General features: G+C 57.2%; 1 protein-coding gene across 1 annotated transcript in view; it reads right to left on the reverse strand.

Annotated features, from left to right (window-relative positions):
- Positions 1 to 12,251, reverse strand: part of ITGA11 (integrin subunit alpha 11) — a 110,003-nt gene that overhangs the window by 11,411 nt on the left and 86,341 nt on the right. The window contains exons 16-22 of the mRNA XM_079129577.1: positions 11,913 to 12,079; positions 10,518 to 10,660; positions 9,001 to 9,111; positions 6,004 to 6,089; positions 4,789 to 4,996; positions 1,629 to 1,727; positions 308 to 384 (exon numbers count right to left, since the gene is read on the reverse strand). Coding sequence (XP_078985703.1) covers positions 308 to 384; positions 1,629 to 1,727; positions 4,789 to 4,996; positions 6,004 to 6,089; positions 9,001 to 9,111; positions 10,518 to 10,660; positions 11,913 to 12,079 — 891 coding nt within the window. The remainder of the gene's footprint in view (positions 1 to 307; positions 385 to 1,628; positions 1,728 to 4,788; positions 4,997 to 6,003; positions 6,090 to 9,000; positions 9,112 to 10,517; positions 10,661 to 11,912; positions 12,080 to 12,251) is intronic.

Consider the following 12,251-nt stretch of genomic DNA (forward strand, 5'->3'; position numbering starts at 1 on the left):
GAATTTGCAATCCTCCCGCCCTGCTTCCTGAGCGCTGGGCTTCCAGGCGTGGCCCACTGCTCTTGGCCAGGACTGCAGGGTTTTAAACCACCTCTAGCTAAGGGCTGGGACCAGCATTTCCACTCACATCCAAACCTCGTAAGAATGAAGAGCCCAGGCAGCTGCTGCCCACCCTCGCCCCACCCAGGGTTCCCCAGGTTGGGGTGGGGCTTGGTGGGATTCAGTGTGGAGAGGGGAGTTCTAGGGGCAGAACAAGGAGCCTGGGAGGAGAAAGCGGGGAAGCAGAAGGGGCAGGCTGGGTCCTGACCTGCCTGAGCTGAGCTGGATCTCCAGATGGTGCAGGAAGAGGGACTTGCTGAATTCGAAATCCAGACGGAAAGCCACCTGCAAGGGAGCAGGGCCAGAGCCTGGGCATTGTGGACCAGACCTGGCCTACCCCACAGTCCCTGCCTGAGCCTCGCCCACCCGTGAGCCCGCTGGCTGGGGTGGGCGGGAGGGCGGCACTGGGCCTGGGCCTGGGCTCCCTCCTGAGCTGTGGTTTCCAGCTGGCTGGGCAGTGTCCTCCCTCCTCCTCCGCTTTCGGTTGGCTCTTAATGAAAGCCTATTAAAAGGTGGCCAGTCCTGCCTCAGACCCGCTGCAGGATTTCAGCGGGAAGGAGGGCTGTGGAGGTGGAAGGGGAGCAGCCATGACCACACAGGATGGCGTCAGAGGCCAGCAGGGCACCTGCTCTGGGTCCAGTAGCCCAAGGCCATGCTGAGGACCAGGTCCTGCCACTCCCTTTGCCCTTCAGCCCGGTGGGATCCTGACTGAGGCCTTGCCATATCTGACCCTCCTTGGTCTCCTTGCAGCCCCAGCCCAGGGTGTTCCTGGGCCTGTGCACAGACCCCTCTGCCCTCCCAGATTTGAGCCCAGGAGGGGTCTCCGGAGACCCTAGGCCCACTCCCCCAGGGGCTGGGGGTGGTGGGAAGCTAGAGACGGGTTCTGCTCCCCTGAGCATCCTCACCCTGGGGATACCTTTGACTTATATCCCACCGGGGAGGCTCTTTCCAAGGAGCCCTAATCCTTGGGAAGTTGGGAATCTCTCCCTTCCCCCAGCCTTGCAGACCCTAAGCTGGCTCCTACCCCAGGGTCTCCTCTTTCTGATTCCCAATTACAAGCAACTTGGCCTCAATTAGGCCTTCTCCTGCTCTAGGACCTTCTGTGACTGCCTCTTGCCCGGGGTGGATGGTCCACAATCCATCCACCTCCCGCTCACAGAGACCTTCACACCACCAGACCTCTTGCCACGAGGTCAGTAGGTGCTCAAGAAATGCTACACGCCCCTGCCGGCACGGTGGTGGAGGCTGGAAATCTAAAACTCTGTGAGGATAAAGGACAGTGGGACTGGCCTAAGGTGGTGGGAGAGTGGTGGGTGGAGTGGCAGGGATTCCCCTGAACTAGCGGAGGCCTGGGTGCTCTGCTGGGGTGGGCTGGGCTGGCTAATGAGGTCATTTGAACGTCATTTCATGGGAGAGAAAAAAAAAAAAAAACTAATATACTTGGGAGCCCTTACAGGCCTCCCTCCCCCGAGTCCCTCCCTGGCTCTCTGTGCCTCCCCCAGCCTTCTCCAGCCAGCCCCAGGCTCAACCTTGGCCTTGGCCTTGAAGAAGGGGTAGCTGACATTGCAGACTTTCTTGTGCAGTCTCTTCTCCTCGTTCACGCACTCGATGCTGCTGTCAGAGTCGTCCTGGGGGTGGGCAGGGCATCAGGGCAGCATTAGGCAGGTCCCAAGGTGTGGAGCCACCTGCACTGCCTGCTGACCACCCTCCCCAGAGACACCCCCCCCCCCAAAGCTAGGAGCACAGCCTTCTGACCACTACAAATCTCCAAGGCCAGGTGCAGCCTGGTTCATGGCCCAGGGCATGACGCAAGAGTGGGGCCAGGCTCGGAGGTCAGGTGCTGAGACGGGCGTTGCTCAGGTGCACTTTTCCCTTCCTTCTGTATCAGCTGGGTGAGGGGCTTATCACCCACTTCAGGCAGGACACTGAGGCCGAGAGACAGGAAGCACTAGCCCAGACTGCTAGACCACCGTGTGGGCTGGGATTGCAGCCAACTCTGAGGCCTCTGCTTTGTCACCTAAGGGTGGGGTGCCACTCTGTGCCCTCTGCTGATCCTGCTTCCTTCTGGCTCTGTGGCTTGAGTGACTGCACAGCTTTCCATCAGGACCAGAAAGGGTCTCTTGAAATGAGGTTTTGTGCTCTCTTATCTTTACGACCCAGAAAAACACTGAGCAGGCTGTGGCTTGATATCCTGGTGGGGGCCATGAGACATTTGTCCGAGACTGTATGCTGCCTCCCTCCAGGGCAGGACTCAGGCCAGGGAGCAAGCCTGGGGCCAGCAGACTGGCAGGCAGGGTGGAGAGGCAGTGGCTCCCCCAGTGTCAAGGCCCCCACACTGTCCCCTACTGACTCCAATAGCAGGTCACTTCCTGGCTGTTGGCCAGTGATCAAAGGGTGGCCTAGGCCAAGGGGGTGCACCCCCAGACTGCCCTGCCTGACTGAGCCAGGCCCACTGGGCCAGCACTGCTCCCCTGGGCGCAGGAGCAGGAGGGCCCACAGGTGTTCAGGCTTGGCCACGCACTCACTTGCTCACGTCTCTTCCTGCTCAGTTGCTAAGTGGGGATGACAGCACCCACCCCGTGCAGTTGTCACATGGATCAAGTGATAAAATGCCTGGGAAGGCCGAGTCTGGTTCCAGAACACTGCAGTCACTCATTCTCTGGCTGCTGCTGTTATCCTGGCTACTTGTACTGCTGCACACTCTGCACTCTTGGGCAAGGCCAGGGCACATGGGTGCCTGTCAACACATGTCTGTGCAGACTGTGTACACGTCAGTGCATGTGTAGCACGTGTGGTTCTGTGAACGTATGTCTAAGCTGGTGTGTGTTTGTAGGTGTGGGGTCACACTGACACATTTATGTTCTGCTGAGGGGGCACTTCCTCCAGCAGAGTTCCTTGGCCGGATGTGGGGAGACTGGACAGGAAAGCTGACCTCGCAGTGTGAAATTCCTCCTGGGGAGGAGCTTGTCCTGCACACGCCCTCAGGATGAGTATGGCACTTCACAGAACATGGCTTCTATTTCTGTTTGCCTCCATGTATTTCCAAAAGCTCTTCTGTGTCACAGAAACAAAACTCCATGCCTCTCTTCCCAGGGTCAGGACAGGCAGTCACTGGCCTTGTGGAGGTGTGAGCCAGGGGGTGCAGACATGGGGCTCGATTCCCCTGTGGACCGCAATTCCAGATAGACACTCAATCCTGGGGCAGGATTTAGAGACCAATAGACGTCTCCTCATCACCCCTGTGGGCAGTGGGTGGGGGTGCTGTTGGGCCCACGCCAGGCTGCATTCAGGCAGTCCCTTGAGGTCTGCTTGAGGACAGAGGTGGCTGTTGAGGGGGAAGGGAGGACATGGCAGGCAGCCCCTGACTTTGCTGGTGGTCTCACTGGCTCAGCTTCCCCTCTTGGCTGTGGAGCGTCTCCTGTGTGTGTGTGTGGCCAGGAAGGGGCCCCTTGGCCTCTCCCCTGCCCAGCATGCGGGTGTTGGGGAAGTGGGTGGCTCTGGGCATTGGTTCTGAGATGGAGGTGAGGACAGAGGCCCCATGCTCTCAGACCCACAAGGTCACAGACTGTCTGAGGGAGCCTGGGATCCCCAGCAGCCCCACTCCACAGCCATGTTCTAGGCTCACTCAACAAACAGGTCCTGAGGGACTTCCACACACACAGCCCTGGTGCTGGTCTGGGACAGATGTGGCCAACATAGGGTGTTTGGCCTCAGGAGGGTTGGGGTCTCAACAGGGCAGGTAGGCACTGATGACTTCCTCAGAGCACACATGGGACTCTGCCAGAGAGCTGGGCAGCATGGAAAGGGCCTTTTGGGGCTCCAGGAGAGACACTCTGGGAGCATGAGGTGAGGGCTGTGACCACCGCAGAGTGCAGCTCAGGAGCAGGAATCCTGCCCTGCTGCTTACTAGTTATGTGGTCCTACAGAGGCCACATAAGCCCTCTCCACACCTCCGTTTCCTCCTCTGTATGGGGACACAATCTCCCTGCCCACCTGTTTCTGCCCTCCTCTGAACTTGCTATGTTCAGTGCGTGCTGGGTTTGCACAGTGCCCGGATGTTACAAGCAGGCAGCACGTGGCCGTTTCCAAACAGCAGCGGGAGCTGGTCCTGGGGGAGAGGGAGTCCCAGGCAGGGCCGGGTGGGGAGGCTCCCAGTGTGAAAGGGCAGCGCCTGCTGGGAAGCCGCGGTGCTGGTGGGACCCACGTGTGTGGGGGGGTGGGGTCTAGAGGTGTTGGTGGGGAGAAGAGGCCGGTGTGGCTGGGATGGGCCTCAGCGCACAGCGTGGAGTTTCTTGAGTGCTGGGAATGATCTGGAGCTCTGAAGTGGGGAGGAAAGGTACTGATTCTTGCTGGCTGGTTAGATGGAGCCATGGGAGAGTCTGGAGGGTGAAGGGTGGGTGTGTGGGGGGGTGTACATCCTCCAGATTAGGGCCAGAGATGGGCTGCAGGCGTTCCTCCCCGTGTGCCCCTGGCTTGGATGCCAGAGGCCCCCAGCCCTGGCTGCACTCTGAAGTTAGCAGGGGAGTTTTGAAGCATTCTGAGGCCAGGCTTCACCTGGACCCAATCAACGAGACTGGCTCTCCCGAGAAGGCTGGACACGGCCGTTTTAAGCTCACAGGCGAGCCTACTGTGTTTCCTTCCCGCTTCGGATCTCTGCCCCAGCCGGGCTGGGCGGCGCCGAGGCCTTACCTTCTGGATCAGGCTGGCGAACTGCAGGTTTGCCGACTGCGAGATGTTGAGCACTGTGCTGTAGGCATTCTCCCCCCTGTTTTCCAGCGTGGCCTCCACGGCCACCCGCCGGCGCGTGCTCTCAATGATGAAGACAGTGGTGTCGAAGGACAGGGTGTACTTGGAGCAGTCCTGCACAGGCTTCCTCAGCACCCGCTGGCAGTACTCCCTGGGGGGAAGACACCACAGGGTCAGGCAGGTGGCATGGGTGGAGTCAGCGGCTGGTGCAGTGAGGTGGGCCTGGGCACTAGCTTGGCCTCTGCCCATGGGAATAGCCGCCGGGAGAAGAAGGAAAGTGGATGGCAGGGCTGGAAAGAGCTCGCTCTTCAAGACCACCTCCTGCTCCAAAGACCCTTGGACACCCCCTGACAGGTCGTATCCTCCTCTGAGCTCAGAGCTCTTGTTTGACCTCACTAGTCAGGTGGCATCTCTAACTAGGCATGTTTCCCTTTTAGCCTTGGATGCCAGGAAACTCAGTTAGATAGACAGACCATCTTGATTAGTAGCCTAGATGGTTAGAATATTTGCTTCTTCATCTTTCAGTGAAGTTTGCATGTGCTATTTCTATTTATTGCCTATGCCTAGCATATACATTTTCTATCTGCATTATCTCATAGTTGGATACAAGTTGAACATATATTATTACAAAACTTGTTACATAAATTGTAGCCATGATACTGTTCAGGTTTTCCCCTGTGTGCAGTTTGTTTTTTTCCAGGGGATGGTGGATATCCTGCTCAGTCTCTACTAGACTCCTTAGCATCTTGCCATCAGCAGGATTGGAAAGTCCAGGGGTTCAGCTTGTGGACTCTGGGGTAACCCAGCCTCAGGGCTGGAGGACAAGCACCCAGAAGGTGAATCCCCTGAGTCTATTCTTTATCTGTTCTGTGGTTTGGGCTCCAAAGGAAAGGTTCCTTTCCTAAACAGAGTGTGAAGAGATGAGAGTAGACTAGCAGCACTCATTTTAAGAGAGCAGGTGACTGAGGCCCACGGAGGGGAGGACCTGCCTGAGCTCACACGGGGGTTGGAAGCAGAGCCTGGTGAGAACCAGACTCCAAGTTCAGTGTCTGATCTTCGCAGCCTGTGACAAAGGTGTGCAGGAACCAGTCCAGGGCCCCATGAGCCCCTGGATCATCAGTGGGGCAGGGGCAGGGGATGTGTGCGGGGGTGACTCACATGGCTGTGGGCAGGTCACTCCGAGCATCCAGCACAAGGTCAGGGACACAGTGTTCGTCTTCGTTGCAGCCATTCCAGAAGGGCACCTGGGCCAGGAAGAGCCAGTGTCAGGACTGGAGAGGGTTCTCCCAGCCTCCGCCCTTGTCCTTGCTGTGGGCCATCCTCGAACTCAGAGCACAGCAGCTGTCTGTGCACCATACCTAGCCCCGTCTGCTGTGCCCTCTCCCCAGATCCTGCACTGCCAATCCTGGCCAATAGTTATAATCATGTGCTGTGTGTGGGGCAAGGAGTTTGGTCCTGAGGACACAGGATGAGGAAGAAAGAGCTTCTGTCCTGAGTTCATGGGGAAGATTGATGCATGAACAACTGTAGTGTGAAATGTGCAGAAACCAATCGAACAAAACAAAATATGAGGAGTAGAAGTGGCAGAGGGGAGAATTAGTCATTCTGGCCTGTAGGTGGTCAGGGAAGGCTTCAAGGAAGGGACAGTGGGTCAGCGTTCTGAATGATGACTAAGTTCACTGGAGGGACGAGGGGAGCAAGGAGTCAGGAAGAAGGATGAGTCTGTGCAAAGGTCCTGAGGCAGGAGTTGGTTTGGGAAATGATGGGTAGTTAGTTCAGTGTTGTTATAGTAAGAGACATGTGGATGGAAGAAAGGAAGAGATGAGCAGGGGACAAGTTTTAGAGGGCCGTAGGGTCGTGCCTTGCTACTGGCAGGAGTCACTGAGTGCTTCAGGTTACGGAGCATCCTGCCAGGTGAGCACACTGAAGGTTCCTGGCTGCTGTAGGAGGATGACTGGAAGGGGCCGGGCCTGCGGCAGGGAGACCATTGAGGAGGTGGCTGTAGCATTCAGGCAAGAGGAGATGATGGTGTGGGCATGGTTAGGGGCCCCAGAGGTGGGATGAATAGTTCCTGAGGCTGTTGGGCAGAGGGAGAAGGGGTCTAGGATGTTGTCAAGTTTTCCCAGTTGTCTGGAAGGCTGGCCACGTCCTTCATCTGTATATATAGGGTGGAGTAGAGTTCATTCAGGGGTGCTGAGCTGGAAGTGCAAGTGGCCTGCCCCAGCTAGAGGCTCAATGGGCAGCTGGAAATTCAAGCCTGGAGCTGATGAGCAGTCACGGTTGCCACCAAGAGCCCAGTCTAAACCCAGTGGAGGAGACACGGCGGTCACAGGCACATGTGCCTTAAGATCATGGGCTTTTCTCAAAGGAGGGCTCTGTGGCTCTCCATGTGGATACGTATCCACGGGGCTTCGCCACTGCATGGGGAACTTGCAGCTGGAAGCAGACACACTGCAGCAACAGCAGCAGGGAGTGAGGTCATGGAACCTGGGTAGCAGGGCCACCCCAGAGACGGGGTTCCCGTGTCCTCAGGGGCCTCACTGTATTCTAGCGCCTCATCCATCCTGGTGGGTTCAAGTCTCCAATAATATATGCCCTGTGTCCCCCACCCAGCAGATTGTCTAAGAAGCTTGAAAACTATGTAATAACCTTCCGAAGCAGCCCTCTCCAGCTCATCAGAAGGAACAATTTGACATGATAAGCAACTGTTGCACTCAATGATATGGAACGGCCCATTTCCCCAGGAGGCCAGAGATTGCAGAGCAAGAACAGCGCCGAGCATTTAATAGACGCCGAGGGAGACTTTGTACGAGTGATGTGAAGTGTGTTTTCTCAATCGCTGGGGGCTAGAAATTGAGATTAATAAGATTTCTGAGAGACTGAGCTGCTCTTCAGAGGCCCCCATAACATAACATGCCCGGACTCTCTTCATTGGCTTTTCTTCTCTTTACTCTTTCCTTCACTCTGCTTTTTCCCATTTCCAAGTCCTGGGTATACAGTGAGCTCTAGAGAATAAAAGCCTGTCCTCCTCAGCTCTGCATGTCTGAATTCTATCTATTTGGTCTATTCAGTCTACTCTGTCTTTAAAGTCCAGCTCAAAGCCGCCTCACCAGGAGGTACCCAGGGCTGTCATCTAATTGCTCCACGAGCTTCCTCTGAGCTCACACTGCCTCCCCTGGCCGGGGCCCTCACCACCATGGCAGCTAGCTCATCACGGCCCGAGCGGGGCTCACCCTGCCAGTCAGTCTGCATCCCGGGCTTTAGCACTCGCAGAATGAGTGGCATGGACTCATTCACTACTCCTGGCTCACTGAGAGGAAGCAGCTCTGCCAGCTCGGGGATGGGACCATGTGAGAGTGGCCTGTGGAGGAGCTGGGGGTGATGGGCGTGGTAAGAGAAGAGGGGACGGTCAGAAGCACTGCTGTCCCACTACAGTCCCTTCGTGGTGCTGGAGAATGCCAAACAAGAAACCAGAGTGATTTCGAAATTGGTTGTTGGCAGGACTCAATGGTGTTGAGACCTGCTCAGTGCCTGGAGCTCAAGATCATGGCTGACGTGTGCTTAGGGTTGCTCTCTCAGTCCTCAGGGTTCAGCCTTAGATACTGCATTTTACACATCTTGTCTGCTCTCCCAGCCCAGCTCGGACAGAATGGATAGCTGACTGTCCTGGTGGGGTCCATATGCGGTTGCAGGTGTAGGGCACAGCTGAGTGTGTTATGTCACAGACTTGGATGCCCGAGGGCCAGGGATTAGAAAATGTGGCTGAGGGTGAGGCCAGAGCCAATAGCAAGGCTGAACGTTTCTTTCTGGAATACTTAGGGGCAGGCTGGGGAGAGTGCCTGTCACTCAGTTGGTCATTCAACAAGCAAAAGACCGGGTTTAGTGATTGAGCCACTCTGACCTCCCTGTCCTCATCTGTAAAGGTGGGGGAGGTGGGTGATGGAGGTCTCAGATCCTCTCTGGCCCTGGGACTCTGTTTCTCCAATACCGACTCAGTGCTCCCTGGGCTGGGGATGCAGAGCAGCCTCCAGCAGGAGAAGGCCTGGTCCTGACTCTCAAGGACTTGTGCCGTCAGAGCTCTGCTGGACCGTGTTACGGGGCATGTAGTGGGTCTGCTGGGACAGGAGGTGAGAAGGCATGGTGGGAGGGACATACCGAGACTCTGAGTGTGATGGGCCAGCCGTCATCCAGCATGGGGCCGTGATCAGGGTCCTCCAGGGAATACTCTACTGAGAAGGTCACTGGCTTCACGTAGTCAGCGGTGTCCTGTGGGGTTGAGGGAGGGCAGGGGTGTGGACACTGTTTTCTGGACAGGACCACTGATATAAAACTTCCACCTCTATGGATGGTACAGGGAGGGCAGTGGCCCTGTGGGCCCTCAGGATAAGTCCCCAGGTGGGCAGAGAGTCCCAACTCAGTCTGCCAGTGAAAGGCGTTGCCATGTGCAAAGGGCTCTTGGCTCAGCTTATGCCAACCCTGACACCTGGATGTTCACTAAGCTCCTGCTCATCCTTCAAGGCCGGCTGGTTGCCTGGATACCTGGGCCTCCAGGAAGCCCCGCAACGGTCTCCTCCTCCTTCAATCCTGTTGCTGCCTCTTCTCACACGACCTTCAAATCCCTTGACAATGCGTCAGTTCCCCTCCCAGCAAGGAATAAGTGGGAGCCTCTGTGCACAGGCCTACATCGTGACAGGGCTTCACACGTTGATGAAAGAGGAAGGAACAAACAGATGAACAAGATGGGCGGTTCAGGCTGCTCCCAAGTACATGGAAATGCAGGGGTTCTTAGAGTGGCCTAATAAGTCTGCTCCCTGGAACCCGCACTTCCTGACACGGGCAGAGGCCTCTAGCCTGAGCTGCATCAGAGCTCGCTGCGGGTGGTCAGTCAACACGCTGGGTATGGGCTGCCTCTAGTTTCCAGGTGGTAGGTCTGGGATGGGAGTTGAAAGTGCACACTCCCAACAGGTTCCCGGTGATGAGGCTGCGGCAGGTGTGGTCACACTATGAGGACCACTGTTGGGACACTTTAGCAGGCACAAGGACTTCACACCTCTTTGCTTTTCTGGTCACAGGTTGTGAACACCCAGGCCAGGTGGGTCTCAGTGCCCTTGCTTGCATCTCTGAGGCTGGATCGGTGGCCTGGGTACTTGGTGTTTCTGGATGGAGGCGAACTTCTCAGCCTCTTCCTCATCCATAAATGGGGCCCCAGGCCGGCACCCTGCCTGCGACCCCGCTGGCTCCCCCTCTGCTGGGCTGGCCAGGACCTGGCTGTCTCTCTTACCTCCTGGTCTTTGTTCTCAGCTGGTGACGCTTATCCTCCCTTCGACTCATGGTGGCCTCACTCTCTTCCTAGACCTCTCTGAGCCCACCTCCCTCCTGAGTTTCTTCCCCTGCTGAAAAGCCATGGGTATCTGAGAACTGGGCAGCAGGGGTTTGGAAGGGGTACTAGGTGGACGTACACCCCACGGGGCTCCTCTCTGGGGCATGAGTTGGGGCATGGGTGACCAAGGTCCAGAGCACTGCCCCTGGCTGGCCTTCTGGGGGCCACTGCAGGCTCAGAATGGGCCCGACAGCTGCTGGGCTCTCACCCCTCCCACAGCTGGCTCCCCCTCCAGTTTTGTGTCCCCATCCTGTAGGGGCTTGGGCTCTGCTAAAGGGGCAGCTAGGCTCACCAGGACATGGAAGTTGATCCGCTGACAGTGCTCCTGGCCAGAGGAGAGCAGAACAGCCCTGTTGGTGAACTGGTCCCCACCCTCATCCAGGTGGGCCCGTGGCATATACCGCCTCTCATCCATGGTGGCGTTGTACCTGATACCTGCAGGAGGGGATAGACAGGGCATGACCATGAAGGTGGAGCCATGTTCCCATGGAGGGTTGTTTGCTTCTCTTTAAAAACGGCCTCTGAGAAGTCTGCATCCTCCAGGAAGTCCCCCAGGCTAGCCAGGGAAGAGCCCTTCCTCTTGCCTGACAGGCCTGCATAGGCGGGTGCTTCTGTGTGGGAGCAACTGATGCAGGAGACGAGGAAAAGGAAGGAACTGAAGAGAAGAGGGAGGAGAGGAAGAGAAATGAAGAGGGGCCCAGCGGGAAGGGAATGGGAGGAGAAGGAGGGAGGGGAAGGAGAACCCCACAGGGAGGAGGGGAGACAGGACAAGGGCCAGTGTCCCCTTCAGCCCCTGCTGGAGTCAACACCCGCTCCACACCCTTCACCTTCCCTGTCTCCCACTGCTCTGGGCTCCTGCTGGGGCAGGTCAGAGCCTCTGCTGCGGGCTCTGGGCCCACTAGTCAGCAGGCCAGGCCTCCCACCCCTCCTTGGTTCTGGGGTTTAAGTTTGGCAGCCCCCTCTCCTTCATCTAGGAAAATCTTTTGCCAGTTCTAGGAAAGCTCAGTCCTTCTCCCGTCCAGGTGTGTTTTCTCCTGTCACAGGAGAACTTGGAAGAGAAGGCACAGCCGCCCAGGCCTGCCTTTGTCCTCATCTCTTGGATGCCCTCCTCTTCCTTGTCTGTTCCTGCTCCTCCACTGAGATGATGCCAGTCATCCCAGTCAGGGGCAGGCCCTGCCAGGTCCTAGAACCTGTAGCCACCACTGCTGGGCTGTTGTGAACAGGTGCCTCACTTTGGCCTTTGGTGAATGAATGGTCTGTAGAAGGAACTGTCCTGACTGGACCCACACCGACTGCCCAGTGGCCCCCGTCACTACTGGGGTGAAGTGCTTGGCCGCGAGGTCCAGCTTCCGGCCTGGCTGCTCAGTGCTGGCTCCCGGCTCTGACTTTCCTCTGCACCCATGCTGACTTCTGGGCTTCCATGCTGTTGGCTTTCCTGCCTCCAGTGCCATGTTCTAATGGTAGCCACATGAGTTCCTTCTCATTGGCCAGTTCTGCTCACTGCCACCCTTGCCCTGGCATGAGTCTCCTTGTCCCTTGTAATGACAGGGGCCTTCAGAAGATATAGCTCTAGGTGTGACCTGGCACTTAGAAATATCTTCAGGAAAAGCCCTTTTTGTGGACAAAGCGATTGCAAAGTTCATGGGGAGAAGGGAGCATGGGGTAGGGGCAGAGGGGCCTGGTTTACCAACAGTTGCGGTTCGGAAATAGGGTGCCAGGAACACAGGTGTGAAGCAGAGGAAGGCGGCCAGGCAGGTGGCATCCCTGCCATTGCGCTTGCAGTCTTTGTGGAAGATGTTGATCTTCGATGGCTCAAAGTGGAGGCTGGCGTTGATCTGGACCACAGGCCGGGACCTGGAGGAGAAGGGCCAGTGAGCCGGGGTGGGGCAGGATCTCAGCTATGACCTATGGGGAAAGGTGGGGATCCAGATGGAAGCAGAATCTGCAAACCACCATTGGAGGGTACGATGGGGTGGGGGCGGGGCTTCAAATGCCACAGGTTTGGGCAGAAGTGTGCAGGTGGACA

The sequence above is a fragment of the Sciurus vulgaris genome (assembly GCF_902686455.1).
Source record: "Sciurus vulgaris genome assembly, chromosome: 2".
NCBI classification, from domain to species: domain Eukaryota; kingdom Metazoa; phylum Chordata; class Mammalia; order Rodentia; family Sciuridae; genus Sciurus; species Sciurus vulgaris.